This window comes from Macrosteles quadrilineatus, unplaced genomic scaffold (genome assembly GCF_028750875.1).
Source record: "Macrosteles quadrilineatus isolate MER2022 unplaced genomic scaffold, UCM_ALF_1.0 Scaffold_4__1_contigs__length_99947679, whole genome shotgun sequence".
Taxonomy (NCBI): Eukaryota; Metazoa; Arthropoda; class Insecta; order Hemiptera; family Cicadellidae; genus Macrosteles; species Macrosteles quadrilineatus.
Window position 1 is genome coordinate 81,873,092 of NW_026542597.1, and position 20,265 is coordinate 81,893,356.

Below are 20,265 nucleotides of genomic sequence, written 5' to 3' on the forward strand. Positions count from 1 at the left end.
TGTCACAGAAAACTTACTAGTATGTTTTTGTCCTTTGGCCTTAAGTGTTCAAATGAATCCTCAACAGCCATGATACCTTTTCCCTAGCTCGAAATATTTCGTGGGGGACTGATTCGCTTACGGAATTAAATATATAGATATAGATTTTCAATCTGTGTTCGGGTTGAAAGTATACTTTGGGTGATCGTTTAGACTTTAGAGTTAGAGACTTATCAAAGGAGTCAAAATGTCAAAAGGAGAACAAAGTCCGCTACTGAGGTGTAAGTATTCCCAAGCTGTAAACGATTATAACGTTTACAACATTGGATCGGTTCTGTTAGGGATATTTACAAGTAGAGAAGTGAATCTCTTTCGACACCTAGTAGCATCGGTCCTCTAAAAACTGTCTTGTAGCGGCTCCGTATATATGCCGACGCGCTTCAACTACTTTCCTGCGAGAACCAAATGCTGAACCTTGGTTTTAATCTCGATATATCAGAATTATTTCAGTTATGTTTGTATTTATGTTATCAGTGTGGTTTGATTTAACAGTTCATGGGTAGTATATCATATTGTGATTTGTTTAAAAATTTTTAAAGCTTTTCCTTTTTAAATTTTGAGTAAATGTAGCAAGAGAATTAGAGACGATGGGGTGTTTATTTACCAACAAATTAATTAAGGACACACCCTTTGTTACAAAGTACAAGTACAAACTTAGATTTTGGTTGCACTTAATTCATTATAATTAACCGAAACATCGTACAAAATTACTATTAAGTTCTCTATAAAAACTAACACTCTTGTCAATCGACGATTCGTAAAAAACTATGAGTTTTTTTATACGTGTAAAATCATTGAAGAGAAGTGGTCATTTGTAATTTGTAACGGTTCAATCTAAATAAAATCAAACAAATCGCGTCCACTATGAGCGTACGTTTTTTTTCAGCCAGCTTAAGTAAAATATAAATTTAAAGTATGAAATAAGTTAAGATATAAATTAAACTTTTCAGAAGGTCTAAAACACCGTGCTTTGACGTGTTTCAACCCAAATACTGTAAGAGATAGTGGTAAAATTCTGTCTGTAGCTTAGTTGTGCGTAGCCAAGGGACTAAGATCATCTATTTATTTATCCCAGCCATTTATAATTCCCATCGTTCTTGAGTATCGTACTTATATAGGAGGTACAGAGTAATGAAATTCTACATTTTTTTTTTGCCTGCCCTCAACATGAATATAATAATGTACACACGACATAAAACAGGCTCTGACACACCATTCCAAATCTGTTAAAGAAACTACTTATATAATCAGACCATTATCACTCTATGTATTTATGAAGATAGCATCTCTGTATATCCACCAGGACTACATGCTAAGTAGGCGAACCGCGTGGAAAATCGGTTATAAACCACCGAAACACTCTTTGTGGCTGTGGTTATAACAAAGAGGTCGTGGGAACTGGTGAGGAGAAGAATGCAAAGTGATTCTTTGCCATTGATCATGTACTATATGATATGGTTGTCACAGGTAAGTAGGATAAATATTGTTATAGATTTGTCGTGGTAGGATCAGCTGATAGTTGTGAGGTAATGATTCCCGAACTATACATTGATACATTCGTAAACTACAGCACTTTGTTTTTTTTTTTTTATTACGAGTATAAACAAAAAATAGTAATTATCTCGCTGTAAAATACATTTCGTTGAAATAGGCGTACTCAAATGTAGCCTACGCATGAAGTCTTTTTTTGTAACAACTGTACTAGCAGTATCGTGACAGTATCCAATATTATTGGTTGTTTACTGTTTTGTACTTTGGTAGGTATACTACATTTGATTTGGCTGATATCCGTGATTTTAAATCAATTTTTGAATCAGTAACTATTATGCAAGACTATGTGTAATTATGTTAATGAATAAGCACAATGATAAAGAAAAGTTTTTGAATTTGTGTCAACAATTATGGTGTTATGTAAGGTATAGGCCTAAAATAATTACAAGATTGATCGTTATTGGTTCACATTTTTATTGAAAACTATTTTCTATAACACGCCAAGTACTATAGATTGAAAAGATTTTCAATATTATAGTTATTGAAGGCATTGGTCAACCATTTGCAATGAAATTGTGTTATTATCTAAAATTTTCGTCCATTTAAAAAATAGCCAACTATTTAAAGCCATTTACCTAAAAGTAAGGATAACAGCTTGTAGTCACACAAAATAGTTATAGAATGTATAGTGACGCTTTACACTGAATATAATTAATGATAGGGAAATGTTTGCAACAAAAATAAACTGTCATCAAATGACAAACTGTCTCCGTCAACCCGTTAAGACTTGAAGTAACTGTACATGCGTCTTATCTATAGATCATCTGGGTTGTAAAAGTCGGCAATTCAAATAAATGGCTATAACTGTTGGTCTGCCGTCTATTGAGGCATTCTTCAATTGATTGGTCGTCTGTTTACTGCATTAATATTTTTTTTATAGGAGACAACATTTGAATTTAATTTAATTTTGAAAGGATGGGCATTTCGAAACAAATTGATGTTGGTGCGTCAAAATGAGTTAGTCTATCGTTCTGAAATAGTTTTGGTTAAATTCAGTTCAAATTAACTAAACTTATTACATACTGTTTGGCGATTCGCTTACCTAGTTTCACGACACATTTTTAAGTCCCAAGAAAGTACTTAAGGACTTTGTAGTCATGTCTGAGGCTGATGAGTCCGATACGATGGGTTTGCATAAAATGATCAAGTGTATCTCTTAATTACTATATTTAGCGTATCATATCAGTTACCCAACATATGTTATGAACATATTGCCATTATTAAAGACCTCGTTGAGTAACAACCACGTATCTAGTTAGGGAAGACCCTGAAATTTAAGGGCCATAGTGAGGCGTGATACGAGTTTCAGGCTCATTTCCTCAAACCAAACCAAGTGTTAATTTACATATTTTCAAGTTCACTTGCACAACTTGCGTGGTAAAATTAGTAATAGGACCTCAGTAAAAACATTTTGATTTTTTATACATTTGAAATAATAAGGACATTTTCTAATGTTTAACATTGTAACAGTACATGAAATAAGTTTATTTTCTGTCTTGGTTCTAAAATAACCCAATGTAATACAGTATACCGTACATCCTGATACAATAATTTCAAAATTAAAATCGGTGGTGTCTAAAGAAGTGAGTATAAACTTATTTATGCTTATTTAACTTACTTAATTTTGAAGATTGGACAAGTATTAACTGAGATATGGTAGTTTTAGTGATACGTGACCGCTTTCAGCATGCGCTGCAACTATCCTCCAGCGGTTACGTACCGGTATCACTAAAACTACCATATCTCAGTTAATACTTGTCCAATCTTCAAAATTAAGGTGTCAATCGATTTGTAATAAAATTTCCTTAAAAAGTTACTCTTGTAAAATTTGTGCAAAGTTTCAATTTCGTATGTTTAACCATTCTTTAGAAAAAAATTAATACGGTAACTTAAAAAAACAAAATGGCGGCTGTGTGAGTAACTAAGGACTTCCGGACAATTTAAATATGATATTTAGGTATGTTAACTACCCAGGAACAATGCCCTAAAATATTGGTAGAGAGTTCCGGGACACCCTGTACAGTAGAATGTTTACTTTAGCATCCAATAGTTAACGCGTGTACATTACATATTTTTGGTCGAGTTGTCGACCACTAGTATTTATTAAATGCCCAATGGAGGACACCTGAATCCTATTGCAAACTAATCAAAAGCTACGCCAACCTTCTCATTATGAGGCGAGCACTATAACCACTATTCTACCTATAGGTCCTAACTGTTACTACCCTTGCACAGCCATCTACCTTAACAAAACCAATCAAAACCGAACTAGCACTGCAACCAATGTTAGTTAACTGTCTAATGCAACCACACTTTTGAGCTTTAATTTATACGATTTTAAAACTGCAATGAAAGTTTATACTCATTTCTTTAGACAATACCGCCGATTTTAATTTTGAAATTATTGTATCAGGTTGTAACGCTGTATTATATTGGGTTATTTTAGAACCTAGACTGAATAAACTTAGTAGAGGTCGTACGGAACGAGGTGAAGCTTGGAGGGGAATAGTGGTGTGGCGGGGGAAGTGTCGCTATGCGAGGCGGCGATCGGTTCGTCTCCTACCCCCACCATGGATTTCCCCGCTTTAGACCGTTCCCGCCGAAAATCTCAGGCTTCACCTCTATATGTACTGTTACAAAAGTTGAACATTATAAAATGTCCTTATTATTTAAAATTTTAAATTTCTGTTGATTTTAACACGATCTGGAAGTTTGAAGTGTTTCACGGGCACGATATGCATGTGACCCGCGCATGTGCCACATTCTTCAGCTCCATTTGGAAACAGGAACTCTCGTCTAGTCTACGCAGTGCGCTTCCTAGAACGCTGATCAGTACGCAGGTTCAGTACGCATGCGCCGTGACGTCGAGTCTGCCGCGCACATCTGTGTGTCGACTCCGCTCTCTGTGCTTGTTGTTTTTTAATCACAGCTGTTAAGAGAGTAGTTTTTCAACGAGCAACAGTTTTTGTACATCACTGATCACAGACGAGCTACGAGCTCAGTATATTATGAGCCTGTATCGGTCAAAATGGCATACCATTGACTAAATATACTGTTGACTTGCTGATTTACCGTTAAATTAGAAGCTTGAGTTAATTTTTAATGTAATGGAAACTCCTTTATTTATTGAAGAATATTAATTTCTTTCGTTTCACTAAACTTGTGTTGGGGGGAAAAATCATGCAAAATCACATGGATGGTAGAAATAATAAGTCAATAAAGTGTGTAAATAGTTAAATTTAACCGTAGATAACCTTTCAGTTATCTATATCCAACAAAAAGGCAGACAGATAATAGTAGAATATAATGAAATAAAACATAAGGTACTGTATAATAAAATTATATTGTGACTTACAAACATTAGACGCTCACAAAAAAGTTGTTCGAGATGTTTGAAAATGTTTTTTAAACGATTTTAAAAACAAATTACTATCAAATAATTGTTTATAAACTCTAAAACAAAACGTAATTTCTTTTGGTCTTAAAAACTTGTTATTATTTGTCTTCTAGCTCTAACTCGATCAACAAAGCAATTTATTGCAGACTCGTAGCATTCCCCGAGCTAAATGTTTAATGTTTATGCTGCACAACGGAATCGTATTGTAAATATTGTATAGGGTAAGACGGAAGACCGTTGAATGATTCATGCATGGAGGGGTCTACAGGAGCCCTGGTCAGTGGTCAATGGTTACAATGGTCAAGACTTGATTCCATCGCTGAACAAAGCTCGTCTGATATCAGCGACGTTATGTCATGACCTCGTAACTTTGTTATATCAGCTGTAGTTAATCAGATTGGAACATTATGTCATTTTCTTGCTCGGTTTGTCATCCGGTTAGCCTCGAGTCGGCCGCTCTTTGTTATGAGGTTGGGCAATAATTTGTGTCGTTTAGGGAGTATTTTATAACTAAACTATCAATTTGATAAATTGTCAAATTAATAAAGACATATAATCTTGTAGTAAGTTTACTTGTTTTTACCTAGAGATTGATATTGGAAACAATCTATGCAATTTGAGGTTAGTCTCGAGAATGAACAATTTGTTTGCGAAATTTAATTTTGAGCTCTTCAAGAAAATGCTTAAGGTTTCAAAACTTTATACAGTATAAATAACAAACAAGGAGGGGAAATTAACATTCTCATTGAGAATATGCATTTGAACATTAATTTTATCGCAATTTCAAAAATATGTGCATACTCTTAGATGGAAACCCGTTGACCATCTCATAACAGCGAGCAAGTGTGCTTTAATTAAGCAAATTGTTATGTCCTTAGTCGAACAATTTAGTAAAGTAAAACTAAGAATGGTCGATTTATTCACTTATTCTCCTACTTCACTAACCCCTCGGACAAAACCATTACCACATTTTATACAGTACATCCAATGTTGAAGATTTCGATCCGTCACGTTGGCAACACCGATGGTGATCACCCGCGCGCGCCACGGCGGGAACCAGCGTCGCCATGGCAACAATCTCCCGCGTCGTTGACACAATGTCATAGCTTCACCGTTACATTGTGAACAATGGTCGCGTTCCACCATCGTCACCTTCCTGCAATTATCTCCACGCTGTTGAAAAACAATGAGGGCAAAACAAGGCTGGAAATTCGCCAGCATTCGTCTCGGATGAGGTATAAAGGTAGACTGTGGATGCTGGGGCAAGAACTGGGGAAGAAAAAATCACAAGAGTTTGATTGGGCGATAACTTCCAGCTTCAAGGCAACGCTTTTATAATTTTCATCATACCACAAGTTAGTTTGGTTTCTAAATCTGCCTCGAGACAAATATCTCCTAAAGCCTGACATTTCAATCTCAAATTGACACTACATCGTTGTACGTGTTTGTATGGGTCCTTTAAAAGTGCATGAACTCTTCAACACGTTGCACAAATGTTCATAAAAACGAGGCTAGAAATTCGCCAGCATAGTCTCAGATGAGCTATAAAGATCCGTCTACTGTGAAAGGCTGAGCAAGAAATAGATAGGAAAGAATCGCAAAACTCTGTGTCAACGTCCAGTCTCTGTACTTTCCCCCATAAACACCAGTAAACAAAAAACCTCGTGTTGAGTATTGCAGAACTACCCATTGTACAATGTACTGTACATGGTTGATCTTGTGTACTTATTTCAAAGTTAATAATTTCCCTATTACATTGCAAGTTCAAATTCCAAATAAATTTACGGTTAAAGTTACTACCGAAGATTGAGACGCAAAGGGGCGTGTTTAAAATCCAAATATAAGCGAAATATGAGTGCCAAATAGAGTAACATTACTCGTGTCACTATTTTGGGACTCTTTCTTCAGCTAGAATAATTTATCAAAAGTCTAATGATCAGGTCTAGGTCCAGATTCCATATTTGAACCAACAACGATCTTCTAAAATTTCACGGGATCGAAAAGCCTATACTCTGATATTCAGGCACGGAATAAACTACCTTAGATGATCAGTCATTCCCTATAGTGCAAGAACACGTTCTATATTAAACATGCTGCACAAATGTTCAGAAAGCAATGAGACACAAACGTCTACGATCACTTCCCTGCTGTGAAAGTAAAGCAGTTTTTAATTTCAGCTATAAGAAGTAATCCTGCTTCCCGGACAGTCCAATTGACAAGTGACCAAGAGACGGGCAGTGAGGCACATCGCCGTGATGAAAGTGGACAGATTCCGAGTCCTCGGGCTGAATAAGAGAAGAAAGTGAATCTTTACATAATCCTTTGTAACTAGAGGTTTTCTCGAAGAGTTTGAAGAAGAAAGTGTCGTGAACGGCTTGAGAATCTGATCAAAAGAGTTTGTAGTGGAATTCGTAGGGTTAAAGTATTTTTATATTGTAGTTTATATTTCTTTACAGAGGCGTTGTTCGTGTTTGAAGATCGATCCTGAACGAATGACCGTCAGAACTGGGTTAGGGAATATACGTAGGGCAAAGAAAGGAGATTTTCAGAGTAAATGCCATTGTTGACTATGTCAAAAGTCCCTCGTTCTGTACCCCATGTTGTCATGTTTAGTAATTATAGTCATCAATTAACACACACGAGTTAATTCAGGATGTGACGTCATCTGTTGTGCCTTTACATGTAAAAGACGCTCTGATGCTTAGGTCATAGTCAATCTCTCCCGCATTCATAAATAAAATTTCGAGTACACATTTACAAGATTGTGTTGTAGGGTCTATCATAAACAAGGAAACGACCTTATCATTTGATAAGATACAAGCTTAAATGGGTGTGATATCTGAATGAAACAAGTGCGAGAAGTTTAAAACCATCCACGTAGTGAAAACCTTCCAAGACTAGTACTACAAAATTTAAATATCCATAGCGCAAAAATAAGCATTGATCCATTTAGTAACATACCACGTAAAGGTTTACCTCTTAAATCTCTAACGTACTGTATTTATTAGGTATATCTCAGTAAAACCTATTGTAACAGAACAAGACGTTTTGTGGTTTGAGTCATACTGGCTCTTTAAAGGCCACGTAATTTTAGGCAGGATCAGAAAACGGTCTATCAAATCCAAACATCCTTGATAGCTCGCCCAGTCAGTAAAGAGGGTGGCATTCAGAAAGGATTAAACTCAAGAGAATGAGTCTTTTAACCTAGACCTAAATTCGGCACACAGATATTCAAAGTCAACAAATTATCCAGTACGACTTCAATCCATTTTACTACTTTCGTAAATGTTACCAGTCCTCTGTACAATTGGATTAGCAAGATTTCGCAAAGCCCAAACGCATACTCGCCAAAGAAAACATCCTGTACCCATCTCCTCATTTAAACCTTTCAAATCTCTTCATCAACCAAACATCTTCCATCTCGAAGATTCCCAAATCAATCATACTTTCCACTGTTCCCACCGGATTGTAGAAGACCCCAAAGTACCATCTCCCAACCGTACATCCTCTTCACACCATATAGTCAGTGGACCGACGACCCGTGTGAAAGTATGAAGATGACGCCTCGATATTCACAAACGGACAATGACAATCGGTGAAACTAGGACCACAAGACAAACCTAGACTTTCCCTGGTTTATCCGCATCAGCGACAAGCTCAGAGGCTTTCCATCTGGAAATCGGCAAATCGGAGAATCGGATCGATGACCGCGACAAACCTCGATTTGCACGGGAGGAATATATTACACGGCGTCGATTGACTAGGTGAGCTCGGTGTTTGCTCTCAAGATAAAATTCTGTGAGTGTTTTGCAAGAGGAGTTATTTTCTTCGACTGAGTTAAGATTTTGGCCACAAATCCGTCAAATCCTCTATTGGAACTTCTTGAAATTGGTTAAATAAAAGCTTACTCTTTGACCCTATACGCCTGGAAGGTAGAAAAAGTTAAGTGAAAATTACCTACAAATATGGCTCCACTGAATTTTAACCTACGTTTAAAGACCTAACAAATATATGTAGACAAGATATTTGTAAATTATTACTTGACGGTGTTATGACTAGAGATTAAATGCTCCGCTGGGATTTTGGAATGGATTAATTGCTCATGATGTTAGCGAATTTCCCTATAGGGAAGTAGCTATTACCGTAGGTGGCACGGTAAGACCTAGACCCGGGACCGATTTACTTTTTCATTTTGATGTCCCCAGAGGCCAAAAACACTATTCGTTCAAATTTTTATATATGTATATATATATATATATATATATATAGACTTACTGTATATATGTATACGTCCGTGAACGCGATAACTTGAGTAATTTTTGTCCGATTTTGATGAAATTTGGTTTAAAGGTGTAAAGCGGGATAAACTTGAATGAGTTCGCGAACCAGCACGATCGGACCATGCGAACGGGGCTTTACGGGGGGTTTTATGGGGTAAAAATTGGTTTTTCTCACTTTTGACCCTCAAAACACAAAATTTCCCAATTTCTCTTTAGACCTTTTTAAAGAGCTTAAAAAAACAAATAATTTAGTATATAAAAGTATTTTTGTTCGATTATTAGTAACGGAGAAAATTAAAAAAATTGTAAATTTAAAATTCCCATGTTATTCTTATGGAGAATATTGTCAAATGTTGTAGTTTGCTTGTTTATGAATATATTTTGATCAAACTTGGCAAATTTATTTATTTTGTACTAAGCTATCAATATTTTACTCAAAAACACACTTTATTAGTTTCCTTGTAGCAGCAAACCTAGGTACTCGTTAAACCTAATGTTATTAAAATATATTTAACTGAAAATCAATTCAGACAAATGGAAATTCGCTTAGTCGGCAGGTTTGCTGCGGCGGGGGTATTTTATTGATGAGGGAAGTGGCTGGACTTGTAGTTAGAACGTGGCAGTTTTGTCTTGAAGATCTGAGTCAAATCCCCACCAATCACCAATGGGTCTTTAGCTATGTGATAATTCTTTTACCCAATGGTCCAGAACCACCCTTTAACTAGAAGTTTACCTAAAAAAATATAAGTCTCTCGGACGAAACGCTTTATTGACTAGGAGAACTCCCTTTAATAATATTGATTGTCTATTGAATCATCCTTCAGCTTCACTGATCAGGGATTCAGCGAACAGTTTTTTCATCGCATGGACTGTTAATCTAAAAATTGTTGGTTTTGGTGACGACTTATTTCAAGCTACTTCAAAACACGTACGTGAAGTGAACACCAATTCTATATATAAAATTAGTTATTTAGTTCAAACTGTGAGATATTTCCATTATCAACATGGTAAAAGATCTACCCAACAAAGGACAACCTCCAGCAACAGATGGTCGCAGCCCTGACGGTGCACGTACTCGAGTCTATCATGATGTCAACAAAGACCGGCTATCTTCCAGACACAAAAAACTGGAACAACCATCAGACAAGGTCACCCTCGTTGCAGCACACCTGCACACCTGCGCTGCCACGCTACCTGCTACAGCTGGGGGGTCTGTGTACAAGACATTACGAAACTGATGTGGGGCGTTGATTATAAAGCTACTGTTGCGAATACGAGTGAAAAGACCGTTGATTATAAATGTAATCAATGACGAGACGGGACATTAATCAGGAGTGTTGGAAGTTGGAGGACAGCGGATGTTAGTAAAATCAAGAGGTGGTAATCATGTAATACAATATTACCAATAATATTACAATGTGTGGGGGAGGAATTTCATGAGGCGCCCCTTGTTCAGCCATTTATATGTTTTTGTAAAAGAAATTACATCTTTTGCCTACTGTCTTTTGTCTTTTGCCTTCATTGATGCCTCAAATTGTGTATTTCTCGATATTTACCTTCTTTTGGTTTGTTCACTGACCCTTAACGTTAATACCGCAGTTTAGTGCAACGAAACAAGTTCCAGGGTGTGCGAGAGCAGAATTTCTTGGGTAAATATTCAGTTCATCCTACTTATTTAGCATTCATTCGTCATTATGATTTGTATTTGTTAATGTATTAAAAAACTGAAACTGTTACACACGTAAACACCCTTTGGTTGTTTTACGGTAAGGATAATTAACGTATACTCATTTATAAAACAAATCTAAAAATAGCTAACGATACAAAGCAAAAGAAATGTACACACACAAACACGACGATCCATACATCCTGATTATTATTACTATAGAACTGAGAAATTTTTCCACGAATACGAGTTACACAATCTGCGCGTGCCGTGAGAAGAATTAATTACAGCATTGTGGCAACGGAAGCGAGGTGGAGGTAGCGGGGGTGTAGTAGGACTACTACCATGCAGACACTCGGAAAGGAACACTGGTTGGATAACCTCATAAATAAATATGAACTGAATACGTCACTGGGTATCCAGAGCGACTGAATACATCACAGGACCTTTACAGAAATTGAATGCGTCACAGGCCTTTACGGTAAAAGAGAGTGAATTGTCACAGGACCAGAGACTCAACTAACCACGGGGCCTTAACACAGACTAATAGTCACAGGTCTTTCAAGAGACTGAATACGCCACAGACCTTTACAGTGAAAGAGATTGAATTCTTCATAGGACCAGAGACTTAATAAACCAAGGAAACCTAAACAGAGAATAAATACGCCACAGGACCTTTACAGACACTGAGGGTAGTTAATCGTCTGCGTAGTTGAGTCGTGTCCGTCGTGCGTGTAATGGCCGGCCGCGCGTCTTTCTGTGTATTTGTGCGTGTTAAATGTTGTATTTGTGTACTTTGACGACGACATTATGTTCAAGTAATTTTATGTTTTACAAGGCTTGAAAATGAAACGTCAGTTTCGAAACTAGTCGCTGCTAAAAAGACTAACCTAGGATTGACGACGTAAAGGTACGTAACCTATTTTATATTGTCTTAAATCAATCCTGGAGGCAATGCTGAATGAACCTTTAAAGATATTGGATACGTCTCATGCTCTTTAATGAGACTGCATGTATCACAGGACCTTAAAAGAAACTAAATACGCCACAGAAACTTTAAAGATACTGATACGTCACAGAAACTTAAAGATACTGGATTTGGCACAGGACCTGGCCACGCCATAGGATCTTAAAAGCGACTAAATGTGTTGAAAGTTCATCATAGTAACTAGATACTTTGTGGGTTCCTTATTGCCAAAAATTGAACAAAGGATCATTAGTGCCAGACAACGTTACATGATTTTCAGATATAATACGTCACAGGATCTTAAAGGTTACTAAATACGACATCTTGATGTAGTATGTATGTCCAAACATAATTATATAACGAAAATATTTAGTAATGTTTTCTTTTATAGGAAAATACTTTCCAAACGTCATTCTAGTTCAATCCATGATGTATTTCTCCACGGAGTAGACACAAGGGTGGAGCGATAAGTCACATCTATAGAGTCAGACACGACTCAAGTAGGGGACTGATATCGATAGGGAGAGAGAGAGAGAGAGACAGAGGGTGAAGCCGTGCTTTGATGACGTCACACAGCTTGTACGTCACCACGCCACGGCCTACCACAATCAATACACGACTGTCGTGTGAGGCACGGCGAGATACGACGATACTTCAGGCTTTTGAGATACACTAAACAATGTATATTGTATAAAAGATTATTCCATCGAGAAAATAGACTAACTTAACATGAAGAAAAGTATATTCTTGGGCTGCAGCCAAATTATTCGTACTTGTGTGAGACAAAATAGTTTGTGTAGCCGAGAGGAGTGCTCGCCTTCAAATCTGAAGGCCGCTGGTTCGATTCCAAGAGAAACCGCTACAAAAGGTCGACGTTAGATGGTAACACCAGGGTTTGTAACGTTCATTCAAAGCGTCTAGAAATACCATGGCGTAGGGATGGAAACAAAGAAATTCTTGAGAACAAACACGGATATAATAAATATTAGGAGGAATTCTACCACTTCTTACACAACTTGACAGTGATAACTATTTTCAGACCATAAAGATGTATTTTATCTTTTTTACTACAAGTTTTAAAAAGTTTCGAAGCTAGATTAAAAAAATAGTACATCCTAGTCAGTTTCGAAATATGTAATTGCAATAATGCAGTTGCTAGATAGATTTTGGTGTTTCAATGTTTTTTTTTTGTGGTAATATTGTGATAAAATATAAAACATATCGTAACTTAACTTCTGTAAAGAACTGTTACTTTGAAACCCCAAGTTCCTTGGTTGGTTTACGAATCCAATTTATAAACGTGATTGTTGCAATGTCCGTATTTTATTTACTTCATTATTTACTCTCACACAAAAACCTTTGTCAGGAAAGGTTTAGTCAAAAAACTATAAACACGAAAAAAATAATTATTTTAATGGATCTTCAAGCATGTTCAACATACGTAGCATACGTGGCATACGTGGCAGGCGGTCCTGAAATTGACGCATGTGCGATGGGAAAATATGTCTTGGCTATTAGAGAAAGAAATCGGGTCTGTTATTGTGGGAAATTAGAGCTCTCCTTCAAACCACAGGGTAGACGAACAAGGAACGCTCACCACAGAATGTTGTGGTGAAGTAGGCTGAGGCTAAGGCCTGCCTGCGTGAGGATAAAACTTGATAAATCTGTCATTCTAACAATCATTTGAGTTAATTTACGAGATAGTGGGGATAAATTAAGAATAGATAAATTGTTCTCATAAAAAAATCGTTTTTTTCGGCAGCTATTTGTGTGAAGTATAGGTTTGGCCGAGAGAGTTAAATAATTTTAAAGATACCAAGGCTAAGATTTACAGGATTTTGTACAAAACCTAAAAAGTAGAACTAAAATAAATACGTCCAAAACTAAAATTAGGAGTATCTAAGTTGAATTTGATTTCAACGTTCTAAAAACCTTGGAAAACAGTGGACGTATGCCACTAGGTTTAGGGAATAATAATTATTATATTGAACAAATTTATCCAATAAAATTCGTTGCTTTCGATGGTTACAGCATGCTGTTACGTATGGATTTGACCAGGAGCACCAGATTAGCCTATGTCCAAACAAACTAAAATAATATGAATAAAATGGTTTGATTTGATTTGACTAGATAAGAAGATGAATTTCCTCGAGTCAAATCCAAGAAGAATTAACTTAATCAAGTCCAATATTCTAATAGCAATAGCATTGTTATTACACTGACGAGTTAGTGAATACTAATTACATGCAGACAAACTGTTCTTATAACAATCACTACTTATGATAAAGTTGGCTACTGAGGTGGAATACTACCTAATGGAATATGTTCAAAGTCAATTTACAAGAAAAGAAGAAGGTCACAACAAAAATGACAAATCTAATCCAAGAGGAATAGTCATTCAAATAGCAGGACTTGACATTGACGAGCTAATACAGATTAGTTATATACGGAGGTACTGTATTGCGTTAGCAAAAATATTTGTGCAGCTTTATGAAATATTTAAGATCTCCTAAGTCAAGAGTCGTTAAAATTCCACAATGAACATCTGTAGTTCTTCACTCAAGCTTATCTTAATGTTTATGACCCGTGGATAAAAAATCGATTAGTGACAGTCAGAAACTGTTGCTGTCTCTTCTTTCTTGAAGTTATTTTGCATGTTACATAACTACATAATACATGAGTTTGCGCAAATTAAAAACTAGTCCAGGCTACAACCAAAAGAATAATTGTTTAAATACCAACAAATAAACAAACCCCTTAACCGAAATGAATAAAATTAATTTAGTTCCGAAACGAAAAAGATTAATTTCAGCGTAAAGTCGTACAGTACTATGTTATAATCAAATCATTAGCAAATAGGTGAAGTGAATCTTGGTATTAAACACCAGATAAGAAACGGAAAACTTTCTGTAAATCCAAAATGGACAAAATTTATAGGAAACAGACTATTAAAAAAATTCAGACAACTCATAAACACCTACCTTGACTGGCTTAGGCATTTTCTTCAGGTTGGACTTTCCATTGATAACGACGTTATCACCAACAAACGTGACGTCACAAGGGGAAGGAGGTAATGACGTCAGAAGATCCTCGGCCTCAGTGCAGGTCTCGTCAGGGTCTGTGCTGTCGTCCAGGAGGATGAACCCTCCGTCACCTGGCTGTAACAACAGTACATGTAATGACGTCACAAGGGGAAGGAGGTAATGACGTCAGCAGATCCTCGGCCTCAGTGCAGGTCTCGTCAGGGTCTGAGCTGTCGTCCAGGAGGATGAACCCTCCGTCACCTGGCTGTAACAACAGTACATGTAATGACGTCACAAGGGGAAGGAGGTAATGACGTCAGCAGATCCTCGGCCTCAGTGCAGGTCTCGTCAGGGTCTGTGCTGTCGTCCAGGAGGATGAACCCTCCGTCACCTGGCTGTAACAACAGTACATGTAATGACGTCACAAGGGGAAGGAGGTAATGACGTCAGCAGATCCTCGGCCTCAGTGCAGGTCTCGTCAGGGTCTGAGCTGTCGTCCAGGAGTATGAACCCACCGTCACCTGGCTGTAACAACAGTACATGTAGTGACGTCACAATGGGAAGGAGGTAATGACGTCAGTAGATCCTCGGCCTCAGTGCAGGTCTCGTCAGGGTCTGTGCTGTCGTCCAGGAGTATGAACCCTCCGTCACCTGGCTGTAACAACAGTACATGTAGTGACGTCACAAGGGGAAGGAGGTAATTACGTCAGCAGATCCTCGGCCTCAGTGCAGGTCTCGTCAGGGTCTGTGCTGTCGTCCAGGAGGATGAACCCTCCGTCACCTGGCTGTAACAACAGTACATGTAATGACGTCACAAGGGGAAGGAGGTAATGACGTCAGCAGATCCTCGGCCTCAGTGCAGGTCTCGTCAGGGTCTGAGCTGTCGTCCAGGAGGATGAACCCTCCGTCACCTGGCTGTAACAACAGTACATGTAATGACGTCACAAGGGGAAGGAGGTAATGACGTCAGCAGATCCTCGGCCTCAGTGCAGGTCTCGTCAGGGTCTGTGCTGTCGTCCAGGAGGATGAACCCTCCGTCACCTGGCTGTAACAACAGTACATGTAATGACGTCACAAGGGGAAGGAGGTAATGACGTCAGCAGATCCTCGGCCTCAGTGCAGGTCTCGTCAGGGTCTGAGCTGTCGTCCAGGAGTATGAACCCACCGTCACCTGGCTGTAACAACAGTACATGTAGTGACGTCACAATGGGAAGGAGGTAATGACGTCAGTAGATCCTCGGCCTCAGTGCAGGTCTCGTCAGGGTCTGTGCTGTCGTCCAGGAGTATGAACCCTCCGTCACCTGGCTGTAACAACAGTACATGTAGTGACGTCACAAGGGGAAGGAGGTAATGACGTCAGCAGATCCTCGGCCTCAGTGCAGGTCTCGTCAGGGTCTGTGCTGTCGTCCAAGAGGATGAACCCTCCGTCACCTGGCTGTAACAACAGTACATGTAGTGACGTCACAAGGGGAAGGAGGTAATGACGTCAGCAGATCCTCGGCCTCAGTGCAGGTCTCGTCAGGGTCTGAGCTGTCGTCCAGGAGTATGAACCCTCCGTCACCTGGCTGTAACAACAGTACATGTAGTGACGTTATAAGGGGAAGGAGGTAATGACGTCAGCAGATCCTCGGCCTCAGTGAAGGTCTCGTCAGGGTCTGAGCTGTCGTCCAGGAGGATGAACCCTCCGTCACCTGGCTGTAACAACAATACATGTAGTGACGTCGTAAGGGGAAGGAGGCAATGACGTCAGCAGATCCTAAGCCTCAGTGCAGGTCTCGTCAGGGTCTGCGCTGTCGTCCAAGAGGATGAACCCTCCGTCACCTGGCTGTAACAACAGTACATGTAGTGACGTCACAAGGGGAAGGAGGTAATGACGTCAGCAGAACCTCGGCCTCAGTGCAGGTCTCGTCAGGGTCTGCGCTGTCGTCCAAGAGGATGAACCCTCCGTCACCTGGCTGTAACAACAGTACATGTAGTGACGTCACAAGGGGAAGGAGGTAATGACGTCAGGAGATCCTCGGCCTCAGTGCAGGTCTCGTCAGGGTCTGAGCTGTCGTCCAAGAGGATGAACCCTCCGTCACCTGGCTGTAACAACAGTACATGTAGTGACGTCGCAAGGGGAAGGAGGTAATGACGTCAGCAGATCATCGGCCTCAGTGCAGGTCTCGTCAGGGTCTGTGCTGTCGTCCAGGAGTATGAACCCTCCGTCACCTGTCTGTAACAACAGTACATGTAGTGACGTCACAAGGGGAAGGAGGTAATGACGTCAGGAGATCCTCGGCCTCAGTGCAGGTCTCGTCAGGGTCTGAGCTGTCGTCCAAGAGGATGAACCCTCCGTCACCTGGCTGTAACAACAGTACATGTAGTGACGTCGCAAGGGGAAGGAGGTAATGACGTCAGCAGATCCTCGGCCTCAGTGCAGGTCTCGTCAGGGTCTGCGCTGTCGTCCAGGAGTATGAACCCTCCGTCACCTGGCTGTAACAACAGTACATGTAGTGACGTCACAAGGGGAAGGAGGTAATGACGTCAGCAGAACCTCGGCCTCAGTGCAGGTCTCGTCAGGGTCTGCGCTGTCGTCCAAGAGGATGAACCCTCCGTCACCTGGCTGTAACAACAGTAAATGTAATGACGTCACAAGGGGAAGGAGGTAATGACGTCAGCAGATCCTCGGCCTCAGTGCAGGTCTCGTCAGGGTCTGAGCTGTCGTCCAGGAGTATGAACCCACCGTCACCTGGCTGTAACAACAGTACATGTAGTGACGTCACAATGGGAAGGAGGTAATGACGTCAGTAGATCCTCGGCCTCAGTGCAGGTCTCGTCAGGGTCTGTGCTGTCGTCCAGGAGTATGAACCCTCCGTCACCTGGCTGTAAGAACAGTACATGTAGTGACGTCACAAGGGGAAGGAGGTAATGACGTCAGCAGATCCTCGGCCTCAGTGCAGGTCTCGTCAGGGTCTGAGCTGTCGTCCAAGAGGATGAACCCTCCGTCACCTGGCTGTAACAACAGTACATGTAGTGACGTCACAAGGGGAAGGAGGTAATGACGTCAGCAGATCCTCGGCCTCAGTGCAGGTCTCGTCAGGGTCTGTGCTGTCGTCCAAGAGGATGAACCATCCGTCACCTGGCTGTAACAACAGTACATGTAGTGACGTCACAAGGGGAAGGAGGTAATGACGTCAGCAGATCCTCGGCCTCAGTGCAGGTCTCGTCAGGGTCTGAGCTGTCGTCCAGGAGTATGAACCCTCCGTCACCTGGCTGTAACAACAGTACATGTAGTGACGTTATAAGGGGAAGGAGGTAATGACGTCAGCAGATCCTCGGCCTCAGTGAAGGTCTCGTCAGGGTCTGAGCTGTCGTCCAGGAGGATGAACCCTCCGTCACCTGGCTGTAACAACAATACATGTAGTGACGTCGTAAGGGGAAGGAGGCAATGACGTCAGCAGATCCTAAGCCTCAGTGCAGGTCTCGTCAGGGTCTGCGCTGTCGTCCAAGAGGATGAACCCTCCGTCACCTGGCTGTAACAACAGTACATGTAGTGACGTCACAAGGGGAAGGAGGTAATGACGTCAGCAGAACCTCGGCCTCAGTGCAGGTCTCGTCAGGGTGTGCGCTGTCGTCCAAGAGGATGAACCCTCCGTCACCTGGCTGTAACAACAGTACATGTAGTGACGTCACAAGGGGAAGGAGGTAATGACGTCAGCAGATCCTCGGCCTCAGTGCAGGTCTCGTCAGGGTCTGCGGTGTCGTCCAGGAGTATGAACCCTCCGTCACCTGGCTGTAACAACAGTACATGTAGTGACGTCACAAGGGGAAGGAGGTAATGACGTCAGCAGAACCTCGGCCTCAGTGCAGGTCTCGTCAGGGTCTGCGCTGTCGTCCAAGAGGATGAACCCTCCGTCACCTGGCTGTAACAACAGTACATGTAGTGACGACACAAGGGGAAGGAGGTAATGACGTCAGGAGATCCTCGGCCTCAGTGCAGGTCTCGTCAGGGTCTGAGCTGTCGTCCAAGAGGATGAACCCTCCGTCACCTGGCTGTAACAACAGTACATGTAGTGACGTCGCAAGGGGAAGGAGGTAATGACGTCAGCAGATCCTCGGCCTCAGTGCAGGTCTCGTCAGGGTCTGTGCTGTCGTCCAGGAGTATTAACCCTCCGTCACCTGGCTGTAACAACAGTACATGTAGTGACGTCACAAGGGGAAGGAGGTAATGACGTCAGCAGATCCTCGGCCTCAGTGCAGGTCTCGTCAGGGTCTGAGCTGTCGTCCAGGAGTATGAACCCTCCGTCACCTGGCTGTAACAACAGTACATGTAGTGACGTCACAAGGGGAAGGAGGTAATGACGTCAGCAGATCCTCGGCCTCAGTGCAGGTCTCGTCAGGGTCTGAGCTCTCGTCCAGGAGTATGAACCCTCCGTCACCTGGCTGTAACAACAGTACATACAGTATAGTGACGTCACAAGGGGTAGATCTTCGACCTCAGTATTGGTCTCGTCAGGGTCTGAGAGCCAGGTCACCAGTAAATGCAGTGATATCCTAGGGAACAAAGGCAGATATGCTAACACCATACAAGGATTTAAGTATTTCGAAGACCTTGTTTGTTAATCGATTTCAGTTAATCCTGCATGACTGATCATTCCGTAAGAAGGGTGTGGAAATAATTAATCATCAAGGAAATTCTGAAGTAGTAAGGTGGACTAATAATACTTTTTAATGAAATGGCGACCATACAAAGTAGGTATTTTAAGCCAAGTATGAATGGAGATGAGTGTAGGATGAGTGGCGCGATCTTGTAGTTAATGCTTAAAAAGACATAAAACTAGATTAACACACATGCTACAGTCATGAAGTATAATTGTGCAGTATAAGGCGTTCTTTAGATCTTTGGCGCTAGCAGGACTAAACAAATCTGCTTTCTACGAACAACCTGACACTCTCAGTTTAAAATAAAATTTATTGCACAGCTAAAATAAATTGGTCGTCACCCAAAAAAGGTCCAATAACAGTTTAAAATGTATATGCTCTTTTGGAGTAATTTTAAAAACTTGTCTATACAATTTTTCAAATCCCGTTAAGAGGTGCAGTGGTGCAGATTTTCATTAAAAGTGAAAACTATGAACATCAAGACAAACGACAAACTGAAACTGTAATATGATTGTAATATTATATTACTAAGACGTAGATGTTACTCAAGATATTAATTATCATGTAACTTAATGCCCACTACATTCATGTTACAGTAGTTGGTTGTTACTGTAACAGAATTCTAGTGATGACGAGTCTTCAATTATTATGAGTGGTTGGCTTATTCAGCTAGTTAGAGTTCCGAGTACAGCGGAATA

General features: G+C 40.3%; 1 protein-coding gene across 1 annotated transcript in view; it reads right to left on the minus strand.

Moving 5' to 3' along the window:
• Positions 1-20,265, minus strand: part of LOC128993086 (uncharacterized) — a 50,762-nt gene that overhangs the window by 18,141 nt on the left and 12,356 nt on the right. The window contains exons 2-19 of the mRNA XM_054416843.1: positions 19,229-19,348; positions 18,969-19,088; positions 18,709-18,828; positions 18,454-18,568; positions 18,194-18,304; positions 17,934-18,044; positions 17,669-17,784; positions 17,460-17,528; positions 17,279-17,398; positions 17,019-17,138; positions 16,759-16,878; positions 16,499-16,618; positions 16,239-16,358; positions 15,979-16,098; positions 15,719-15,838; positions 15,459-15,578; positions 15,199-15,318; positions 14,882-15,058 (exon numbers count right to left, since the gene is read on the minus strand). Coding sequence (XP_054272818.1) covers positions 14,882-15,058; positions 15,199-15,318; positions 15,459-15,578; positions 15,719-15,838; positions 15,979-16,098; positions 16,239-16,358; positions 16,499-16,618; positions 16,759-16,878; positions 17,019-17,138; positions 17,279-17,398; positions 17,460-17,528; positions 17,669-17,784; positions 17,934-18,044; positions 18,194-18,304; positions 18,454-18,568; positions 18,709-18,828; positions 18,969-19,088; positions 19,229-19,348 — 2,139 coding nt within the window. The remainder of the gene's footprint in view (positions 1-14,881; positions 15,059-15,198; positions 15,319-15,458; positions 15,579-15,718; positions 15,839-15,978; positions 16,099-16,238; positions 16,359-16,498; positions 16,619-16,758; positions 16,879-17,018; positions 17,139-17,278; positions 17,399-17,459; positions 17,529-17,668; positions 17,785-17,933; positions 18,045-18,193; positions 18,305-18,453; positions 18,569-18,708; positions 18,829-18,968; positions 19,089-19,228; positions 19,349-20,265) is intronic.